This window comes from Solanum stenotomum, unplaced genomic scaffold (assembly GCF_019186545.1).
Source record: "Solanum stenotomum isolate F172 unplaced genomic scaffold, ASM1918654v1 scaffold27263, whole genome shotgun sequence".
NCBI lineage: Eukaryota > Viridiplantae > Streptophyta > Magnoliopsida > Solanales > Solanaceae > Solanum > Solanum stenotomum.
The window spans coordinates 1-23,656 of NW_026029438.1; the positions used below are offsets into that span (position 1 = coordinate 1).

The 23,656-nt window shown below is 30.5% G+C and overlaps 3 protein-coding genes and 1 non-coding gene across 4 annotated transcripts; 2 read left to right on the forward strand and 2 right to left on the reverse strand.

Moving 5' to 3' along the window:
• Nucleotides 1-549: 549 nt before the first annotated feature.
• LOC125851581 (protein FAR1-RELATED SEQUENCE 5-like) lies at nt 550-1,770 on the reverse strand (the record flags this gene model as incomplete). The annotated part of the gene is made up of 3 exons (XM_049531356.1): nt 842-1,770; nt 701-764; nt 550-621 (listed from the first exon to the last, which is right to left on the reverse strand). Coding segments are annotated over exons 1-3 (1,065 nt in total), but the record flags the coding sequence as incomplete, so codon positions are not given.
• A 4,148-nt stretch (nt 1,771-5,918) lies between these two features.
• On the forward strand, nt 5,919-12,416 carry LOC125851578 (autophagy-related protein 18a-like). Its single transcript, XM_049531354.1, has 5 exons — nt 5,919-5,934; nt 6,929-7,859; nt 8,916-9,117; nt 10,940-11,066; nt 12,043-12,416. The coding sequence occupies exons 2-5, from the start codon at nt 7,020-7,022 to the stop codon at nt 12,131-12,133; spliced, it is 1,260 nt and encodes a 419-aa protein (XP_049387311.1). The 5' UTR covers nt 5,919-5,934; nt 6,929-7,019; the 3' UTR covers nt 12,134-12,416.
• Nucleotides 12,417-18,359: 5,943 nt separating this feature from the next.
• Nucleotides 18,360-22,327, forward strand: LOC125851575 (NAC domain-containing protein 20-like). Its single transcript, XM_049531350.1, has 3 exons — nt 18,360-18,808; nt 20,176-20,453; nt 21,393-22,327. The coding sequence occupies exons 1-3, from the start codon at nt 18,640-18,642 to the stop codon at nt 22,023-22,025; spliced, it is 1,080 nt and encodes a 359-aa protein (XP_049387307.1). The 5' UTR covers nt 18,360-18,639; the 3' UTR covers nt 22,026-22,327.
• Nucleotides 22,328-22,709: 382 nt separating this feature from the next.
• TRNAL-AAG (transfer RNA leucine (anticodon AAG)) lies at nt 22,710-22,790 on the reverse strand. Its single transcript has one exon. It is a non-coding gene; the product is annotated as a tRNA-Leu (tRNA).
• Between the last annotated feature and the right edge of the window lie 866 nt (nt 22,791-23,656).

Here is a 23,656-nt window from a genome sequence, read left to right on the forward strand (position 1 = left end):
TGAAGGAACAAGTTTTCTACACCACCAGAAAACTATCTGTATATAATTGTATTATGACACAACTAGTTTTTATTAAGATTTTCGACAACACATGTTATAACATCAGCTATTTTTAGAGTAAAATTTGTTGATTTGTAGAGGAATCTTACATTTTACACTCACTTTCGAATGATATAAAGTGCATCTATTTTCACACGTAACAAAAAATATAATTTATTTGACCCAAAAATAGAGGACAAACTGCAATACAAGCATATAATTTTATCCCATATACATGTCAAAATAAACAATGAAAAGTACTATTCAAAAGTTAAAAAATTTCAAAGAAAACTAATAAACTAAAATCTAAATAACTGCTTCTTCTTATTTCCTATATTCTCAAAGCTCCAAATCCTTCATCTTCTTACTCACTAACTAGGATGGTGTTGTTGGAATGGAGTTGAAGCTGCTTTCATCAACTCCTGAAAGGAAGAGTTATAATTCATCAACACACACTTTAGCATGTACATAATATATAAACGATAGAATAAAAAATGAATAGTTCTTTACCGTAAATGATGTGGCATAAGCACAATCAGTGTTCTCAATAAATCCTTGATAATATTCTGGATATCGTTGAAACTGTTGACAAATTAAATGAGGAAGAAGAAAGTATATGAAAAGTAAGCCAACTGACATAAGCTAGTATACAAAAAATTACCATTGAATGAGCCTCGTTAGATATTGTTGTACCATTCTGCTCGACTTCGACATTATAATTTGAACTGCACATACAATTTTAGAAGTTATAACAACAATAACTCGCAATAGAAATAATATTTATTGTGTAAAGTGAAATTACCTTGTTTCCTTTCTCTTAAATTTCATACTTTTCGTTTGCCTTTTTTGCTTCTGAGAAGTAACTTTTTTGGTCTTTTGAGTAACTTCCAAAGCACCTTTCATTCTCAAAGATCTTGGACGCCCTTTAGTTGCCGCTACTGAAGGGTCAAGCAGAGTAGTATCTTGACTTTGTTCACATGATATTATTTCACAATATTTTTCACTACTTGGACCACCTAATACAACACAATCTTCCTCTGATTCATAAGGAAGTTCATCAAGTTCTTCACACAATCGCAATAATCTTTGATGTGCAAATTGATAATGTTTTTCAAACTTTGTAGCTCGTTCAGATAGCCCAATAGAATGTATCATAATGTTATTAAACCATAAGGTAGAAGATTTCAATTTTTTTGTTTCATTTGGTGGATCATTAGCTCTTTCTTTGGTTGCATTTCTACTCCATCGATCTAATAAGTAATATGTCGGAAGTGAGTGAATCTGCTTCTTTATAAATACCATTAGTACATGTCTACGTAGAATTCCCATGAACTCAAATTTGTGGCATGAACAAACAACTCTTTTCAATGCAAGATCCAAACTAACGATGTATGTCGGCTTTTGTCGTTGAAGTTGATGCACTTTATAAATGTTTCTTCCGTCCTTAACCTCAATCTTTTCAGAGATAAATTTTTGAGATTGAATTAGTTCTTCTTTAAAAATATGAAATATCTTTCTTGTATATTCCTTCGCCGCTTCATCCTCCATAGGATACAAAGTTTTCAAGATAGGCCTTGAATATTTTGTCTTGTAATCCTTCTCCCTTACTTTATCATATCTAGCGTCAATAGCCTTATCATATTGCACCACAAATATACTCATTGGAGTACTGGAATTCAAATAATCTTTAAAAAATTTGTTCATACTCTCACTTTTTTGACTTGTTGACATGCCTGCACAAAAAGTAGTACGCATATATGCTGGTATCCATTTTTCACGAATTGCATATATTCTCTGCAACCAACTATTTTCTCCTAAATTATACATCTCCATTATTTCTATCCACATTGTTTCAAATTCCTCAGGAGTGGTTGTACCATGAATACACCAACTAAACTTGCTACTAAAATCAGCATACTGATTATAAACATGACTTAAATATTCTGGAATCTTCTTTGTTATGTGCCACATACAAAAATGGTGTTTAGTGTTAGGAAATACTGTTGCAACTGCATTTGTTATGGCAGAATCTTGATATGTTATGATTATATGAGGCGCAACTCCGAACATTGCCTCTTGCCAAGTACGAAGTAACCACTCAAAATGTCTTGAGTTTCATCCCAAAGTAGAGCACAACCAAACAAAATAGATTGATAATGATTGTTAACTCCAGTAAATGGAACAAAAGGCATCTTATATTTATTTGTCAGATATGTAGGATCAAAAACAACTACTTTCCCAAAATTCTTATAAGCAATCCTAGATCTAGCATCAACCCAAAAACAATTAGCTAAATGACCATCTACATCCATTTGAATTGCATAAAAAAACCTGGATTTTCAGATTGACGCCTTTGGAAATATTGTAGCATTAATTATGCATCTCCTTTTTCAAGATCTTTTTGTCTTCTAGTTTGCAAATAATTCTGGATATCTTGACTTGTTAAATTCAGTCGATCTACACCCCCAGCTTGATTCATCAACACTGATGCTATTTTACTTGAACGAACTCCAGAGTTATCAAGTAAATCAATAAGATTCTTTTGGGCATCAGATTTTTTCTTTTTGATCGCAAGAATTTTTTACTATTTGGAGATGCAAGATCATGATTGTGCTTAGCAACAGCCTACAAACAACCCAATTACCTTCTTCTTTCTTTGACATATATAACAACACTTTGCATCCTTCTCTGGTTTCATCTCGTGGTTTATTACTTTCTAAATTTTTCTTTGAACGAAATCCTTGCTTTGAACAGACAAACTCTTGACCAATTATTGATTTATATTTTCTTGACTTATTCATACGACCTCGACGTACACTAAAACCGCTACGATGAGCATAATCAAGATAAAATTTAAATGAATCATCAAGTGACTGAAACTCCTTACCGATATAGGGGTCTCTCGAATTTCCAACTCCTATTTCGGAAACAATCTGTCTTGTTTCTTCCCTATCACTTTCTTCTAATGAAACTTCAACTTCTGTATGTTGCTCATCTAAATTTGAGTTTTCCATTGATGCTGCAAAATACATTTATGAATGTTAGATAACTTAAAATTATGAATATGTCTATTTATTATTCAACACTTCCTTTGGAAAATATATTCAGTAGTGAAAGTTCAACTAATAAAATTTCTTCCCAATAACTTGGAGTAGAACANCTCGACGCTATATTCACCTATTTTTAGTACATTGAATTATTTTGCTAATGAAGATTTGTCTAGAAGGAGTTTTTTTATGCTTATAAACAAGAAAATATAAGAAATTTTTTCTCGCGACATACCGTTGAGTAGAAGAAGCTTGTCAAGTTTCAGAATGTTTGAAGTTCTAAAAATTATTTCTTACTAGGTTCAGAAAGTATGATGTTTGAAGAATTACATGAGCGATGATCTTAAGGGAAAACCTACGATAAACCTAATTATTGTATTAATCTTGAAAAGAAAATAATTTAACTACGGAATTATATTTGGTTAGAATCCAAATAGGACTCAACTATTGATATTCTTCTTCTTCTCTTTTTAGTAAATGGTTGATATTATTTTCTTTTCTTTTTTATAGTTATAATATTTTATTAAAGTAAGTTACCTGATGGTGTAGAAATTTACTACACTGACAGTGCACAAAACTTAAACTCATATATAAATATATCATTTAACTTGACCTTAGTTCACATTTAAGTCATTCAACTTTAGGTGTGCATAAAATAGACATTTAAACTTGTATAAAGTTGAACAAATAGATACACATCCTACGCCACAATTTTTGTCTTACATGTATTATGACACATATGATTCATGTGTCCACTTATTGAACGTTATACAAATTTAAGTGTCTTCTAGTACCGCACACAAAGTTAAAGGGCATAAATATAAAATGATGTCAAATTAAAGAGTACAATTATCTACTATGCCCTTTCACATAATATAACAATTTCTTCACATCAAGTCATGATACCAAATTGCATATTCAAAAACTAATTTAGGCTTAAGTCATTTGCGGCCCCTTAAAGTTGTCCGCATAATTCACTTAGACACCTTAACTAGGACTTGTACCTATTAAACACCTAAATTATTTAAAACATGTACCTATTAAACACAAAATGCTGATATGACAAAAATCATGTTTTGCACTTCTCTGAAGTGCGTGAAAAATTCAAAATAGTGTTTTTTTAATAAAAAATACTTTTTTTCTTCTTTTATTGACACTTGGCAATATAATTAACTTAAATTGTTTTTTATCTTCTTTCATTTATACTTTTTTCAAAAAAGAAAACCACCCACCCCTCCCAGACGTCTTCTTCATAATTTAGGGCATGTTTGGATTGACTTTTGGCTTATGACTTATAAGCCAAAAGCCATAAGTCAGGATTTCTAACTTATGACTTTTGACTTATTTTTGTTATTTTGACTTTAAAATAAGTGCTTATAAACACTTTTTAACTTTACCCAAACACTTCAAAACTGTTTAAAAACTATTTTGGCTTAAAATAAGTCAATCCAAACGGGCACTTAGTTTGCAAAACCTTTTTTATTTTAGCTCTAACATTGTTTTTCTTTCTTTTTTATAAAAAAAAATATATTACTTCTTCCAAATATGAAGAAATGAAAATCAACTATGAAGAAATCATATGATTCAGATTTGAAAGAAAGACTTTCTTTCGTATGATTTATTTCAAATCTCATAAAAATAATGGAACAAATATGAAGAAAGAAGATAAATAATTTTTATGTATAAAAAAATTAGCCGATATTTGTTTATCACAATTTTCGAACAAATATTACTACTAAAATTCAAATATAAACTCACTAAATTTATCAAAATAATATCCAAAAATTTGATAGAATTAATTTTTGAGCTATCAATTTCTTTTTGTCATCGATGACGAAATGATCATCGGTAAAATTTTCTTTCTTCTTCACTCTTATATCAATCCTTCTCTATGACGAATCTAGTATGAAAATATATATTTTTCAAAAAGTTGTATTCAAGTTATTTGAAAAGAAATTGGATTATGTGTTTTGAGAAAAAGATGAAGATGAAAGGGAGTTGGTAGGGGTGGGCTTGGATAAAATAGGTTGACATTTTCAATTTTTTTAATTCTTTTAAAAAAATTAGATATAAAATGTGTTTGAAATAATTTTAAACAAAAAAATATTTTTTCTATAATTTTGGGGCCCCAGTGCCACATGTTATTTTTTAATTAGCCACTTTGCCATGTCAGCGCAAGTGTATCACACACTCTTCATGTTTTTTGTTGATTATCAAAATATGTCTAATAGGAACAATTTTTGAATAGGTAAAAGTGTTCAATAGATACTAGTCTTAATTGAGGTGTCTAGGTGAATTATGCGGACAACTTTAAGAGGTTGTCGATGACTTAAGCCACTAATTTAATACCATATCATAATTAACATAATACTATGCCCTTTAACTTAGTTTCAGCTTGACATTGATCTGTCCTCTAACTTTGAGTGTGTATAAATAAATATTTAAATTTATATAAAATTAAACAAATAGATATACGTACCCTATGTCACATAATACATGTAGGACTTCACATAGGATATAGAAATGACATGTAGAACAAATCAAGTTAAAAAATCATATCCACTGAAATTAAATTAAGAATAATATTTATATATTATGCTTATTATAATTTCATATTGCATGTTCAACCGCGAGTTAAAATATACAAATATAAAAATAATGCTTGTCCATCAAGACTCCTAATCCAAATATTCTTCCTTCTTCTAACATAAATAAAACAAACCGTTTTCTACTCCACAAATACAACTGAAAAATTCTCTTGAGTGTTCTCTTCACTGCAAAACCCCAAATTCCTCTTTATTCTTCACTCCTCCATTAATATCTCTCTGATTTTTTTTTAATCTTCAATGTAAGTATTACTATCTGTTTACTATATCATTGATGTTCCTGCACAATTTTTTTAAAAATTTTGAGTAGAAATTAATGGTTTTAATAAATTGGGTTTCACGTAAATCTAGCAATTTTTTCTTATTATGTTCATCGATAGGAGTATTAATTATTTTTTTTGACAATCCAGTATGGTTTACTTGTTGTATAATCAAAAAGTTATTGATGAAGAAGCTTACTGAGCTTAATTTTTTTAAAAAAAATTGAATTTGTGGAGATCAATGGGTTTATTAAATTGGGTATCAGGCAATTCTAGCAATTTTTTAGTTAAAATTATGTAAATCAATAGTGAGCAGAATACTGGGTATTCATGATTTTGTTTTTGTAAAATTTCAAATTTTTTTCGACAATCCACTACGGTTTTATTGTTGTGTAATGAAAAAGTTATTGATGAAGAAGCTTAATGAGCTTATTATTTTTTTGGGTTGAGATCAATAACTTTGTTAAATTGGGTGTCACGTAATTCTAGCAATTTTTTTTGATTTTGTTTGTCATTATTGTGAGCAGGATACTGGATATTAATGATTTTGTTTTAAAGTTCGTTTTTTTCGATACTCAGTATGATTTTATTGTTATATAATCAAAAAGTTATTGCTTAAGAAGCTTAATGAGTGAGTTTAGTGTTCAATCCCCAATTAACCAGGATGTTCATTTATTCATAATCTTTCCTCTCATAGAAGTCCCTGTATTGCCTATAAAGTAGAAGTAACGAGGAAGAACAGTGTGTGGCGATCGGTAGGGAAAACCAATTGAAGCTGTTTAGCATATCTTAACGAAAAAACTAATTTTGATTTTGTTGTAGCATTTTCCTTTGAAGATCTTTTCATTTTTTTGCCTTTTGAAGATTTTTATTAATCAATGCTTGTATGGCCTTTTGGCTAAGATCAAGTTTAGTGTCAGACCTCATCAGTTTGATAATATTGCATCTAGTTTTAAATTTTGTCTTTCTGATGCAGATTGATGACCGTCTATGTGGTGTGAGTTGAGATAGAAAACATTATCCATTTAGCTTTATACCTCTCTAAGATTTCTTCCTAATCCCTGTCCATGGCCACTGTTTCCCCTCTCACCCCACCAGTTAAGCACTCTAATACTAGTTTGTCACCAATACTTCAACCTCGCTTAGAGCAACTAGATGAACAACACAAACAACAGGTTCAGACACAAGAAGCTGCTGTGGTACAGATAGATAATGATCCTAAGCAGAGTCCCCTTAATCCATGTCCTACCCATGGCTTTATCAATAAAGCAATTTCAACTCTATACCGTGTTTCCTTCAATCAAAATGGTAGTTGTTTCGCCATTGGCACTGATTGCGGCATTAGTGTCTATAGTTGTGACCCTTACTGTGAGATGTTTCGACGATACTTTGATAATGGAGGTGGTATTGGAATTGTTGAGATGCTCTTCAGAAGCAATATACTAGTCTTTGTGGGAAATGGAGATAATCCACAGTATCATCGAAACAAGGTCATAATTTGGGATGACCATCAGAACCGTAGCATCGGAGAGCTCCGTTTCAGGTCGGCTGTGCGCGGTGTGCGGCTTCGACGGGACTGCATTGTAGTTATACTTGAGCAGAAGATATTTATATATAATTTTGCTGATCTGAAGCTCGTCCACCAGATTGAGACAATTTCAAACCCAAAAGGACTCTGTGAAATTTCACAAACAGCTGTATCACCTGTGCTGGTGTGCCCTGGGTTGCAAAATGGTCAAGTTCGGGTTGATCATTTCACACCAAAAAGGACTAAGTTTATCTTTGCACATGATTCTAGGATTGCATCTTTTGCTCTTAGTCATGAGGGGAATGTGCTGGCAACAGCAAGTATCAAGGGTACTCTTATCCGGATTTTCAGCACGCAGGATGGTACATTGTTACAGGAGGTAAGATTTTGAATGTTGTTTAGTTCAGTCCAAGATATTTCAAATTCTTTTATACCAAAGCTTTCATAAGCAGTAGTAGCATTTTTCGTATTTTTCTCTTTCACCAAGTATGAATAGTTTGTAGCTACTGGATTGCAAAACTGACCTTGTCAAAGTACTTCATCAATCCAGCATATCTGTCTTTATCTTCATTTTGTAACTCTCCTTGATCAAAACATGATGTTTTGATGTCATTTACTTATGCTAAACACGGATAAGTTAATGGCTTTGTTGTTTTGAAATTCCTTGACTTCTGCTTGTACTCTCAAGTAAATTGTACCTAATAGCATTTTCTAATGTCTCAAAATTACCTACTGATTCTTTACTCTGTGTTTCCCGTGATTCATGACTCAGAAAGTCTTAGGATGCATTTGGTACTCAGAGTGCACTCCTTTTTTTTTTTTTTTTTTTAAAGGTAACTGTATATTCAGCGTGCATTCCTTGCTTGCCTCTGCCTTGAATATTAACCTTTGGTTATCAACAGATTGTAATTTATTCAAACTGGATCTAGAAGTTTCTTCTTCTATATAAATCTCCATCCATATGTGCCTTTGGCTTGCAACATTCCTTGTCAATCTCCATTTGGGTCAAATCTGGATATTGCATGAACAGTTCTAGAATGGAGGGAATCTAGATGTTTCTTCATCACCTATTTTATCTTGAAGTGGATGTAGAGTTAATGAACATAATGTTGTTAACTTTTGCCAATTCCTTGTATCTTCTTTCTATTCTTCATATTCTCCCATAATTACAAGTGTCATTTTTACTACTGATATCCGTTGACATATCGGATATAGATTGTTTAAGATTGTAATGTTTTTATGGTTTTATTTTTCTACTTTGCTTGCTAAGAGATTTACTTTATCCATACACAAATGACAAGCTTTGTCTCAAAAAAAAAAAAGAAGAAGCATAAATGACAAGCTAGATTAAGTCTTTTAACTTTCCCTTGCACCAATTAAACAGTGTTTTTGAGATATCTAGTTTTGGTAAATCACACATCACGTATGATTTCAGGTAAGGAGAGGTGCTGATAGAGCAGAAATTCACAGTGTTTCATTCGATCCAACTGCTCAGTGGCTAGCAGTCTCTAGTGACAAAGGCACAGTTCATGTTTTTAGGCTTAAGGTCAATCTAGGGAATCAGGATAAGACAAGAACTACTCCTAATTTCCGTGGTACTTTGGCTGCAGTGAGTTCACCACTATCCTTCATCAAAGGTATGGTTCCTTTCTGATACACATTTAACATTTTCTGATTTCTGTGTGTGTGTGTGTTGCAAACAGCTGTGCAGAATTCAACCATAAACACTAATTATTTGATCTTTGATCTGGATGCCTTGTAAATGTTGTTCAGCATTAGGGATGGATGTCCTGACCATGAGCTTATAGAAAAAACTACGGCAACTTATCACACGCAAATATTCTTTGAATGATAGTTAACAGTAGTAGGCTTGTTCAGTTGACAAATGCTCCAGAGCAGTTAGCATAGACAGCAACAGCCTACTTGCTTGATATCTTTCCATGAGAAACCCAACTTAGTCTTCCATTATACACTTCATCTTGACCAATTGGCCTAAGACATAGACAACTTAAACTAAATATCTAATCCTACATTAGGTACTCACAGTTTTTATACATCTAAAGTCTAGTTGCCAAAAGGACAACTGTCCAGGTTGTCACCGTCACCTTGCTGTATGTAAATCGTCCCTTGCATTTAAACAACCATAGTTGTCATTTCATTTAAGATCTAAGCTTGTATCTAATGTCATCTATCAATTTTTGTCTCTTAACATTTTTATGGGGCCATCAACCAAGCTCAGGAGACAGCAAGCTTTTTTGACCCTTTTCCACTCAATATGGAGTTTTCTTTATAGCTTCAAAACATATAAAGCATATGATTCAATAAAGTCTAAATAAAGGGTAGGGGAAAACAAACTCATAATTTTACTAATTTATTTCAATATATTTTTTTGGATTTCTCGCTGTACAGTTATGAAGTATATGACATTTGTTACTTCCTCTCTGTTGAATGTAGAGGAGTTTTCTTTTACTATATAGACCAAATAAAGGGAAATAGCACTATTACTAACTTGGCTCTTTCTCGTCCCGTCTTTCATGTCATTCACTCAAAAGGCTTTCAATATGGGTTACCCTCTAGATTAGATTCTCTCTTATTTTGTTTTTTGTGAATGTTAGTTCACTCGTTCCCTGTTAACAGTCCCCTTTCCCTAGTATATCTAAAGTAACTATGTCCAAATGGCATGCAAGTCATTTTTTTATTTTCAGGGTTCTCTAAGTTCTGCATTATTCTACTCATGTGCAGCTCATATGAGAATTGAGATACCACTCCTATAAAAATCTTTTTTCCTTTGTCCTTAATGGACATCTTACATACCCTGAAGTTTCCTGCACAAAAGTGTTTGCCTTCTTGGTCTATTTATTACAGCCACAGATAAATATTTGTAACCTCAAGGTGGTGTTAATACTCGTTAAATTGTAGTTTTTGCTAGTGCAGTAGTATTATCCGTAGCTTATTTAAACACCCACTTTTGCAATTAAATAGATTAACTTTCATGCGCCTGAAGACTAATAATGAAGGATCTGTGTTAGCGCACAAGTTTTGCCTGGTAAATTTTGCTTTATTTGATTCTATCGAATTGAGATTACTTGTTTTTTCTCTGATATATTGGAGGATCATTAGAGGTGATTAACTCTTTGTAATAAGGTTGTTTAAAATGGAAAAAGATTTATATTTGACTTTGGTGATCCACATGCATCAATCAACTACACCTTAATCACAAAGCTGGGGCTGTATTTTCATAATAACTTTTTTTAAGTTGGTGGTCAACCAATCACAGCCTCCTCTTTTATCAGACTTGAGATCGGCTACCATGCACTGTAATTCACATGCATCCTCAATAATATTCTGTTTTGCTTCTCTGAAATGGCCTTGAAAATGTTTAACATGAAACTTTGAGTCGAGAACTTCTTTGCTCCCGTTACTTTTTACAGGCTCTGAATTTGGATTTCATGTTGACAGGAGTACTTCCAAAGTATTTTAGCTCAGAATGGTCTGTGGCTCAATTCAGATTTCCCGGAGATTCCGAGTTCATTGTTACTTTTGGTCATGAAAAGAATACATTGTTAATTCTTGGCTTGGATGGAAGGTAGGCCCACTTCTCTGAGAATTTTGTGGCATATATTACATAATATTTCTCTTGTATTACATGTAAATACCTATACTTTCAACAAAAGGTTCATGTTGGAGGACAGAGAGAATTAAGCACAGACCTCACATTGTCTCAATTATGTTTTTCTTGTTTTAACAGATGAAATCGACAAAATACTGCGCAACATGCCAGAGTATAATTTTTTTTTACCTACATGTGTATTGATATATACGTAGTCAGAGAGAATTAAGCACAGACTTCACATTGTCTCTATTATGTTTTTCTTGTTTTAACAGATGAAATTGATAAATTATTGTGCTAAAGTGCCAGAGAGTATAAAGAATTTTAACCTACCTGTGTATTGATATATACGTATTGTCTTATTACCAGTGGTTATGTAGAAAACAGTTTAAAGGGATGATAAGTAGAAAGTGCCATAGCATGAGCTTCTCAGTACCTGCTACTTAAGAAGTAAAAAGATGCTAATATGTCGGTTCACCATCATTTTGTTGGGTGAAGAATATAAATTCAATTCATGTACATATATTTAATACCAAAAATTAGAACTAACAAATAGGGCAGCAAAAAAAATAACCGGCTGAGCAAAGAGATGGGCTAAAGAAGTAAAATATGGTCTTCCTTACTCTTTTGTGTTTTCTTCTTCCACTACTAAAGCTGTTTTCCCAACGGAAGATTTTTGAAGTGTGTGATTGACCATCTAACTTATCCCTTCGTTTGTTGAAGTATCTTTCGCCCACATAAACACTTGCTAATGCATACAGTCATATTTTTACTTCTCTTTCAACTATTAATTTGGTTCTTCCTATGTATGGTTTTGGATGTGCGTGAATGACTTTTTAAGCTTTTCCAAAATTGACTGGAATATGCACTCTTGCCCTGTTTACATACATATACTTCTCTTAGTAAGATTCACTTGGTCACATTATTGATATGTGTTCAACTTGTCACGCAGCTTTATTAGATGCAAGTTTGATCCGTCCTCTGGCAAAGAGATGACTCAGATGGAGATTCACAACTTTCTGAAGTCCGAAAAGGCCTCGTGATGGAATGTTTGATCGGCTTTCCTGTCCATGCAAGGAAGTATTTGCTTCCCTCAGTTGCACCTGCTTTCATAGTCGTCGTGGTATACGTTATTGTAACTATCATATATATAGTGATTTAACAGGGTAAATCGGTAGCTATAGCCAACAATTTTGAACAAGTTATGATGTACAGAACATCGACTTATTAGTATTCTAACAAAAATATAAGATACACAGTTGAATTTAGAATCACAATTGTTACCAGTAAGAAAATGTGTAGTTTTCTTCTTTGTTGCTCAACTTTGCTTCATTTACCTTATTTCTACTATGGGTAAAGATATTTTATGATTTCTCTTCACTTTTTTAGGACCTAAGTTTTGGGTTGATTCTGATTTTACTACCCATAAAACACAATCCTAGAAAAAGAGGGTTTTGTTTTGTGTGCATTTTGGACATCTTCTTACTATTCTGATTTGCGATACTTGAACCGATTGTCTTTTGAAAATCGTCTCTCTATTTTCACGAAGTAATGATAAGGTTTGTGTATGGTCTATCTTCTCTAGACCTCACCTATGAACTTTTACCAATTTTGGTCAACTAGAGACTTATCATGGCAAGAGTCTCACTACTATTAATGAACAATTTTTTTTTTACATAAATTTTTCAGCATTAAGCTTCATTTTTATTCTTAAATTTTTGTGTTGATAGGATTAATTAAACAAATGTTAAAATTTGTGTGATGAAAACATTAAAATTGTTTGTTGTGTCACTGGTGAAGTGCTTGACAAGTAAGTCTACCAAAGATGAATTAGCATGTCTTTTGTCCTTAGGGTTTCTTTCTTAGTGTGCTTCTAGATAGTCTTCTTGATAATGACCTCCCATCTACTACTTTTTACATAACAGTAGACATTAGTGTTCAGGTTAATTTACGCACATTTTAACTATTTCACTAAATACATCATTTTATCATCATTGATACCGGATGATTTATCAACCAAAATTTAAGCGGATGAAAGAAAATCTCCGAGTATGAATTTTGAATTTATTCATAATTTTCACTCATTTCATTAACCGATAGCCATACTTCTTTTGTTTTCATAGTGGCACCCTTGGCTTCAACCTTCTAGTAGAGGTTGATGTAGTGTCTAAGTTATGAGTTCGATTAAATTTAATATTTTCATTGTGAAATTTAGCTATGTTTGTAAAAAGAAAATCACTAAAATCATAAAATAAATATTACGTTTTAAACTCAAATTTTAAGATATAATAGATCAACGATAAACATCTAGAGGTGAATTTATCAAATGAATAACTTGAATCCGCCGTAGCCTTTCTAGCTACTTTCTCAATGCATTTGTTTTAGCAGTGGACAAAGTCTTCGTTAAATAATATTTTCGACACAAAAATGTATATATGTGCATAAATCAAATCGAATTCTTTTCGATAGTAAAACTCTAAATATTACATTCATCAAATAAAATTTCTGGATCCGCCTCTGTCTTCCTACTTCTTTCTTAATGATTATTTTAGCGTGTTAGTGCACAAAGTCTTCGTTAAATAACTACACAATATAGTGCACCACACATATCTCTATCCTTTTTCAAATAACCACGGAAGAATATGATGCAGTGAATGTAATTGTTCTTTTCTTAAATTAAAGATTTCGAGTTCTCGCTCGGGGTAAGGAAATTTTTTTTTAATAAGGAACGCTTTCTCCCAAATGGGGCTGCCCTAGCGATACGAATCCGTATTAATCAATCTCCAATATAAGTATCGAACACCAAATGAAAAAAACCAACTAAACCTACCTTTGAATATTAGAATTCACGTGCATTACTTTTCTAGAGTGACACGAAACCCTAATTTAATTGTAGACACAATTGCTTGTAAGACTTAGCATAATTCTACAACCATAACAAAATGTAATATATACAATGCATAATAGGATGATCATGACAATAGAATAAGATATATATATTACTAGTAAAACACTTAGATGCGTTTACATTATAATCCTGAATTTGGATCGATTAGTATGTAACGTTGTTACAAATATATAATATAAAAAAAAGAAGTCGATCGTTTATATATGGATATGTGTCATCAATACTAATAATATATATATTAGAGTACTTGAAGTATGATACAAGTAATATAACAATCTTCTAGGAAGCTAATCTTGTTATTTTCTCCTAAATAGTCGATTAGGACACAAAATAAGCCATAGGGTAGGGTAGGGGTGTACATGGCCGGGTTGGTTCGGGTTTTTCAAATATCAAACCAAACCATATGTGTCGAATTTTTGAATTTATAAACCAAACCAAACCAATAAAACTCGGTTTTTTCAACCTCGAGTTTTTTCGGGTAAAGTGTTCATACAAACATATAATTTACTTGTACTTCAAATATTTCTTTAGTCCTACCAAAATACAACTATCTAAGGTGTTTCTTAAGAATATAACACAAAATATGATATGATTAATGACACTAAAATATCCAACAAAAAATAATAATGAAATCGCGTAAAACAAATATTACAAATTATTAAGTCATAATGAAAATGATCATAATTTAAGAGTGCTAAATCATGCTAAAATAAATTTAATAATTATTAGTTACATGACTAAATATTAAAGGAAAATAAAGTTAGATTATTTATTTTAATTGCCTAAACCTATGTAAAACTAAAGAACAAATATTCAATATTATTGTCATTCTTAGTGTTGAATTGATTTTATTTTGCTTAGTATTAATTTGATTTTGATTTAAGCTTTATTATAATTACCAACATCTATGGACTATAATCTTTATTGGACCATTAAGAATTCTAACTTTCAAACATGAACTAATATATTAAAAGATAAAAACTATGAAAAAGTATAAGAAATATTTAAAAATTATATCAACGTAAATATTTTTACGTATAAAATAAAATTTTAAAATTATATATATAATGTCGGGTTGGTTTGGTCTCGGATTGGTTTTTTTTAGTTGAAACCAAACCAACCCAAATATGGTAGGGTTTTTTTTTTTTCCAATATCAAATCAAGAAAAGTCAAACCACTAGTCGAATTTTTTCTCCAATTTGACTCGGTTTTCGATTCGATTTTGTACACCCTAGGATAGGGGTTGAATATCAAGATTAATGTAGTAGACTAGTTTCAAAATGCAATGGATATAAAAATATAACTTAGACGCGTTTACTTCATAATCTTGTTAAATTTATATGAGTATCGTTATATATATTATGAGCTCTCTCAAAACACAAAAGGGGTGTTTGCTAACTAGGATTGAGTGTTAATAAAATATTAGTAGTAAATAATTAGTTGTAGTATGTGTTATTCTAAATTATCTTACAATATGTTGATATCAATATATAGTTTAAATTTTGGTAAGAAATTTTCATATTTTTAGAGATTACTACATGATAAACCTTAAATGTTCATTATTAATTGAATGCTTCAAAAAAAGAAGAAGAAAAAATTATGTAACAAAGAGTATTCTTCGTAGTTGTTATGGTCCTTAAAGTCAAATTATGGCTAGCAAAAGGGATAAAGAGATTTTAACACATTGATAATTGGACCTATTTAGTTAATTAAAAAAAATATCATTTAGTTTATGAGAAATAAGTTGCGTGTTGAAATCAAACTCTAAGTTTATTTGCATATAACAATATATTCGGTGTGCTTTTATAATAGAATTTGAGAAAAATAAGACGTCTACAACTTTTATCCTTATGCTTTCAATTCACTCTCAACTCAAAAATGTGTTTTCATAACATGTTTGAAAAAATAAATACAAGAATAGGAAATCTATGATGAAAATACTATAGAAAAGAAAAATATTAACGACAAAAATAGTAATAGTAATAATAAAAATAATAATAAATGAATAAATAAATAATGTTGATATACTTGATAATAATCTCTAGATTCACTTTAGTTCAAGTTAATGTTATTTAGTTAATTAATTAAATAAAACAGAAAATAGTTGAAGTTGATAATATATGTAACTATAACTTGTATATGAGGATTAATAGTTCAATAAAAATCACAAGAAGAAACAATTCTATTTTTTTTTAAAAATATGTTCGTTCAAATTTTAGTGTATATTGATTGTACACTTTTTTATACATATGGTCACAATATATTACAATTAGGCTAGTGAAAGTCTAGGAGTGTTTACGAAAAATAAAAATAAAAATCTGGACTTTCGGTTTTTATTTATGATTAATAATCGATAATGACATTAAAATAATGTTATTTGTATAAAAATGTTATAATATTAAGCGATGATTATATATATTTACACTTAATATTGAAAATCTAAATCTTTTTAAATTATTCATCACTTTATATAAACAAAGGTTCAAATTTGTCTTCGAATTATATGAAGTTACTTAATAAATGTAATAATATACTCATTATTTCATCAAACACCATCCAGTCTTATTAAGAAGAGGCGTATTATGAAAATTTGTATTAGATTTAAATTGGAATCTATAATTTATTTATAAAAAAACACTATAATTTGTTTCTTTGAATGATTAAGTTAGTGTACTTTCATCCTTTGTAATGTAGATAGTTTGTTTTGATGGTACATGATCATTATTCGATTAAGTATTTTTTTATTAATTGGCCATAGATGTTTCAAAAACATGTATTTTCCTTCCTTTTTTTTGTGAAACAATAATAAATTTATAATTGAATATACAAATAAATATTGTGAAACCTCAGCTTATTCTAGTAACCTATCAGTAGCACCTATGAATTGATCCACTACAACAAAAACACATTTTAGCAGTAATAAATATACACATTAACAAAGAGTGTTGAAGCCTTTACCGGCATTAATTAATTGTCATTGCATCCAATGTCGCTAAAGGCTTTAGATACATATACAAAGAGTACTGCTAATTACCGCTAAAAGTACATATTTTAGTGACAATATAATTAAGCTATTGCCATTAATTAATTGCCGGTAAAGATATTTTGATGTAGTGTGATCATGCTTTTTGCTACTCATTTATCTTTATTGATACAAGGGAATTAATTGTGTTTTTTTTCTTCTTCTTATTTGGTGTTTGATATTTATATTGAAGTTTGAATTCTATATTTGAGGGTAAACCGCTTCCTAACAAAAGCGATTACGTACCCAAGAAGACTTGAATCTGAGACATTTGATTAATGAATGAGTACTTACTACTCCAATACAACAAGTTACTATAGTTGGAAAAAAGTTATTGAGAATTTTATACTTTCTTGTAGTGGGATTAATTGTTGGGTTCGAAAGTGATTACGGCGTCATGCGGAAGCTTACAAGTGCAAATAATATGATTGATAAATTAGATGACAAAAACTTATATTAAAAATCAAAATATTCTTATATGGTTTAGCCAATCGGCCTACATATGAAAAGCTAATAAAAATATTAAAACTGTTGCCGGAAAATCTCCCCATAAACAAAAGTCTCTAAACGACTACATTGTGGATGCTATTGTGTTGTTGATATGAGAATAGGGATCTTCAAGTTATAGATCTCCAAACTTTTCCTCTAAGAAAAGAATAAACCAACTATGGAAGAAAAATATTTTTTTCTTTTAGAAAAATTCAAGCATTTATGGTAATACTTTGACTTTTCTTTAAGAAAAAAAATAAACTTCAAATAAGGTAAGAAAACCATGACAAAACCTTAACAAGATTAATTCCAAGAAACTATAGGTTCTTCGAGGTACAATTTTCATAAGTGATTTTGGGTCTATTTCGTCCCTCGTAACACTTTCTCTTATCATGAGTTACCTCATCAATCAGTAGGATAGACTTCTCATATAGTTACTTAACTAATAATTATTACTATATATGTCTGGGATAGTTACTTTTTTTTTTCTTAATTCCAATTTTCTTAAATAATAAAAGTGATTTACTAAGATAATAACTACTTAATTGAGTCATGACCATTTGAAAAATCAACTCTCGATCGATACAACTATCGATTGACACACAACTTGCTCCTCAACATGTGTACTACTATATGAACCTTCTCGTAAATGCGATCATTGAAATATTGTATCACCGCACATCCATCTTACCATCCACGTCTCTTCAATATATTGTCAATTAATATTAGTACAACCGTGTACCTCAAGACCCATAGTAGGTGAGAGCTTCTAATACACACTTAAACCATTTCCTACTTCTTTAAATTCTCAAACAAGAAACACTTTAATTTCTCAAACCTAAACTTTTAGCTAAAAAATTTACACAAATCCCAAGAAATTCCATTTTCCTTTAGACATGAATTCATGCAACCATTAAAGAAAATATATATTTCTTGCAACATATAGCTAACAACAAACTTTATTTATTATATATTATACCTAGCTAGGGTTTTCCTCTTTTTGGAAAACCTATTTAGGGTTTTTTCATCAATTTTGGCAACATTTTTTTTTTCCAAATTTAAGTTTTAGGGTTTCATTTTAGAAACACAAAATATTATATAAGTAACTTGAGAAGAATTTGAGAAAAAAAATGGAAGAAGTGAAAGAAGAAACTCAATTACCACCAGGATTTAGATTTCATCCAACAGATGAAGAGCTTATAACATTTTATTTAGTGAACAAAATAAATGATGTTAATTTTACTGGAAGAGCTATTGCTGATGTTGATCTAAACAAATCTGAGCCATGGGATCTTCCAGGTAATACTAAACTTCAAACTTTCTTTTTTTCGGGGCGTATACAATTTAATTAAACTCATGCGAGTCAGGAGTAACATGTAGTTTATGCTCGTGTGTCAAGGAGTACTGAACTCAAACTTGTAATTTTTTTAAATTTAGCTTTGAAAATAGGGGTACCTAGTCCATGTAGGGCAAAGTTACATCGATGGATCCAGGATTTGAACTTTTTATTATGGGTTCAAATTCAGAATTCTACTATATCATGTCTAATTTACTTGGATCGAAATGTATTATTTGTACTTATTTAGTGGATTTTTTGCAACACAAGCGTATATATAGTTTTAATTAAGCCTAAGTTACTGAGTTCAAATGAAGTCATAATCTTATTTTGTTAGATTTGTATGTCCAAAGGGGTTCAACTGAATCTACTCGACCAAAAACTAATGGTAGGTATGTAAGCTAGGTAAAAAGATTTTTTTTTCGTGTATATATAAATTGTTGAATCTTCTTGATATTAAGAAAAATAAAAGGATTTATTTATATATATTGTATATCTGTAAATTGTTAAAAAATAATTCGTGTTTTTTTCTTGAATTTATTGAAAACCCTAAAAAAATTGTGTATCATTATGAGAAATTTCCAGAGAAGTGATTGATGTATAAACATAAGAGAACAATTTTTGGATCTTTCCCTCTACTTTACAGTTTTTTGTTTTTATTTTCATTTTGGGATGCAGTTATAAGCTATTATAAAAATTAATACCTTCATCAAAATGTTTTAACAATAAAATAAGAGTTGATTAAATAGGTTAAAAATCTTCTAAACTTTCATTATTACTTTGTGAATTTCATACTTAAATTACTGTACATTCACAAAACCTCTGAACTCTCATGGATTCATTAAAATCCCCCCTAGTGGAATATGACATGATACGTGAATATCACCAGAGGCGAAGCTAGGTGGGAGTTCGTGGGTTCGGTGATATTCACGTATCATTTAAATAAATATATATGTATATTAACTTGTGAACTCGGTTTAGTGGTCAAGAAGTGATTGTGAAACGCCCAAACTCTTAATCCCGACTTCACCTTTGAACATCACGCTCCAATAGCTCCTTCAAAGAGTTCCAAGTGGCAGTTAGGGTATTTATCTCTAATCGTTTTGTGAATTTCATACATAAACTATTGTGTGTCCACAAAACTCATAACAATTTTTTAGTGGTGTGATAGTTAGGGTACTGTGAAAATCGTAAAAAATAAAATAAAAAATGATATATCATATGTGTGTTTTTTATCATTATCTCAGTTAATTATATATAAGTTCTTAAATCCGTCATTTTATTTAATTAACTCTTTATTTTTATTTTTTTTGTGTAAATTAAATTACAGGAAAGGCAAAAATGGGAGGAAAAGAATGGTATTTTTTCAGCCTACGTGATAGAAAATATCCAACAGGAGTAAGAACAAATAGAGCAACAAATAGTGGATATTGGAAAACTACTGGAAAAGATAAAGAGATTTTTAATAGCAAAAATAATAATTCAGAATTAATTGGGATGAAAAAAACATTAGTTTTCTATAAAGGAAGAGCACCTAGAGGTGAAAAATCAAATTGGGTCATGCATGAATATAGAATTCGATCCAAATCTTCTTATAAAACAAACAAGGTACGTATTCTCAATTTATCGGTAATTCCTAGCTAATTATTATTCGTAGTTACATGAGATTAACATGAGAGTTTTCTGTCTATCGCTAATTCATTGTTTTCTTGTTGTATGTTCTCTTTTAATTTCTATGTGATATATATGATAGATGATTTTTTGCTAGATTAATTTTTGTCATCGCACTCTAAGTTTAACATTTATCGAGCATATCTAAGTGAAAAATAGGAAAAAAAATCATTACATGAACCCTACAACAAAATAGTAATATGGTTGTTTTGTATTGTATGCTATATTAATTGTCGGTGTATATAAGTTGAATCTATTCATTTTTTTCCCTTTTTATTAAATATATGTCCTTCATGTTTAATATGTTTTAAAATTTATTAAAAGTTGTAATTTTTTTTTTTGTGAAATTGAAATCCCTTTGAGATATATATTAAAAAGTTACCTAAGTCATTCAAGTTAACTATTATGTGTGGTTTTGGATTAACTATTTAATTAAAGGTGTCTTTTTAAACCCCAGAAATTAAAATTTATTCATTAAAAACGTTCATGCATGTGTAAAGAATTTAATTTAATTATTATAGCAAGTTATCTTTGCCTTTGTTTTTCAAAATGTTAGCTAATTTCACTTATTATGAGAAATTACATGCATATTTTTTTTAATCTTTTCGATAACTTTAACTAGAAAAGTTCTTTACATTATTGTCAGTCTATAGAAACTAAACTCGTTTGGTAAACCTAAATACATACTCATATGGTTTCTCCAGCTTCTTATTTTTTTTCTTCATGTTACTAATTTCACTTATTATGATCAATCACCCTTACCTGTCGTTCTATGTTAGATGACCCGATAATATTAAATTTATTTTACACTATCAACATATATATTGAAATTAATTAAACTCTAACATGCTATTATATATACTCTATTTTTTGCAGCAAGATGAATGGGTGGTTTGTAGAATTTTCCAAAAGAGTGTAGGATTGAAGAAGTACCCTACTAACCAATATTCAAGGGCAACATACTCTCTCAACAACACTCAAAATAATGCATCAATAGTGTCATCACAAATGATGCAATTACCTCATGATCATCAAGGGTTCCAATTTGCAATGGGAAGAAATAATAATAATTACATGAATAATCATGGTCATGAAATTCAAGATCTTAATAATAGGGTTGTTTTTCAAAGTGGTTCATCAAATATGATCAACAATTTCCCAATACAACCCCAAATGAGTTACAATATTGGAGGTGGTAGTACTAGTAGTGGCGCAGGAGGAGGAGATAATAATAATAATAATTACTTCAGTATTTCAGGCTTAAACTTGAATCTTGGTGGTGGGGTTGTTGCCTCTTCTCCACCCATTTTTAGGCCAATGTCCGCCCCCGCGCCCGTACCACATGTACCTCCACAAGTTATGAGTCAACAAGAAGTGGCTTCTTCTATGATGGCCAATTGTGCAATTGCAAGTTATGGAGGTGAAATGAATAATGCAAATACTATGAATAATAGTGTCATGACCATGGACAATTGTGCTGATTTAGACAACTATTGGACTAGTTATTGATCAAGAAGAAGATGGTTTTTACACAAAAAGCCACTTTTTTTGGCCTTGTATTTGGAAGTAATGTTAATTAGATTATGTTAGTTTGGCACTAGTGTTATATTTAATTTCTTCTACTTAGAAAACAAATTATGTTGTAATGTTTATTGAGGAGTGTTAATTAGTAGTTTAGTACTTTGTGGCAAAGCCACACTAGAGTTTGATCATGAATGACTTTTGTAGCTTTATTGAATAATCTTTGTGTAATACAATAACAATATATCAAGTGTAGTACATCTTATAAGTAAAGTTTGGAGAGAGTCTGATATTTGTATTTTTTAACCTTTATCATTGTAGTATCAGAAAGGTTGATTATGATGGATTCTCGGCTCAAAAAAAGCATAATTAAAGTTATTGTGTATTTTATCTTATTTATCTTTTTTTTATATATATATAAATTATAATCAACTTCTATACATTTTTCGAGGTAAAACGTTACAAGTTACAACGTTCTATGTTGAGAGCAGAATTTGAACCTAAACCAGCGTCTTAGATCAACTTGACCTTCTCGGCATGTGTTTAATGATAACTTAAGAAACGATATAAAAGAACAGTATACACCACTCACAAATAATTTAAAAAGAAAAAAGAAAAAAAGTATAAACCACTCATAAATAATTTCGGAAATAGAAAAAAATTTAAAACTCATGTTGAGAGTGGGATTTGAACCCACGCCCTTTCGGACCAGAACCTTAATCTGGCGCCTTAGACCAACTCGGCCATCTCAACATTTGATGATTATTCAACTTAATTAAGTATATTGATTACTTTTATTATGTTAAAGCATATTTGAAGCTTTTTAAAAAATAATTAAATTATGGAGCATAAAAATAGGTAAAACTAATAAAAGAAATTGGATACAAAATTTAGAAGTGAAAATAGAATCCTTAAGGCGCTCAAGTTTATAGATGAGGAGGACATATCATATAATCTGTCTAGCTAAATAGTCATTATTAAAGATCGTAAATATTTATTGAAAGTCAATAACATTACCATCGTACATATATAAGGAGGGATACAAACTATTGTTATGTGCCTACTTTTTGCCAAACAAATGATACAAACATAAAGAAGATTTGTTGCTCTGAAAATTGTGATCAAGAATATGAAGTTTCTTCTTTTGACTAATTTACTCAACTTAGCAAAGGAAAGATTTTACAAAATTTAAGCCAAAAACCTTATGAGGACTTGATATGTCGTGAATCCTCTTGTTAGCAAAATCACAACATACAAACAACTTTTTCAATATTTTTATGATAATGATATTTTGGTCAGCTTGTACACCTCAACTATTCCACTGATTACCTATTACATCCCACCAACACAAGGTAAGGGAAGAAACCACAGTCTTTCCACTAGAATTTGAACCTACGACCTCATAATTCACCCATTTCGTCGATCTCTTGGTCAGTGCACAACTTGCAAACAATATTCAAAGTTAATTTAAAAAATAACCGTTTTTAACCAAAACTCCATGCCAACATAAGGACTCATGTAGCCTATGCTGGATTAATCATACTCTAGGCCGAAGCAATAAACCTATTTTACCAAGATCTTTGATTATTTGAGAACAGATTAAGGCAAGAACTAAGACC

What these genes read in the sequence shown, in the direction of transcription:
- LOC125851575 (XM_049531350.1), top strand. Translation starts at nt 18,640, where the DNA reads ATGGAAGAAGTGAAAGAAGAAACTCAATTACCACCAGGATTTAGATTT. An exon ending in TGAGCCATGGGATCTTCCAG is followed by an intron (nt 18,809 to 20,175) that starts GTAATACTAAAC and finishes ATTAAATTACAG; the next exon opens with GAAAGGCAAAAATGGGAGGA. An exon ending in CTTCTTATAAAACAAACAAG is followed by an intron (nt 20,454 to 21,392) that starts GTACGTATTCTC and finishes TATTTTTTGCAG; the next exon opens with CAAGATGAATGGGTGGTTTG.
- LOC125851578 (XM_049531354.1), top strand. Translation starts at nt 7,020, where the DNA reads ATGGCCACTGTTTCCCCTCTCACCCCACCAGTTAAGCACTCTAATACT. An exon ending in ATGGTACATTGTTACAGGAG is followed by an intron (nt 7,860 to 8,915) that starts GTAAGATTTTGA and finishes GTATGATTTCAG; the next exon opens with GTAAGGAGAGGTGCTGATAG. An exon ending in ACCACTATCCTTCATCAAAG is followed by an intron (nt 9,118 to 10,939) that starts GTATGGTTCCTT and finishes TCATGTTGACAG; the next exon opens with GAGTACTTCCAAAGTATTTT.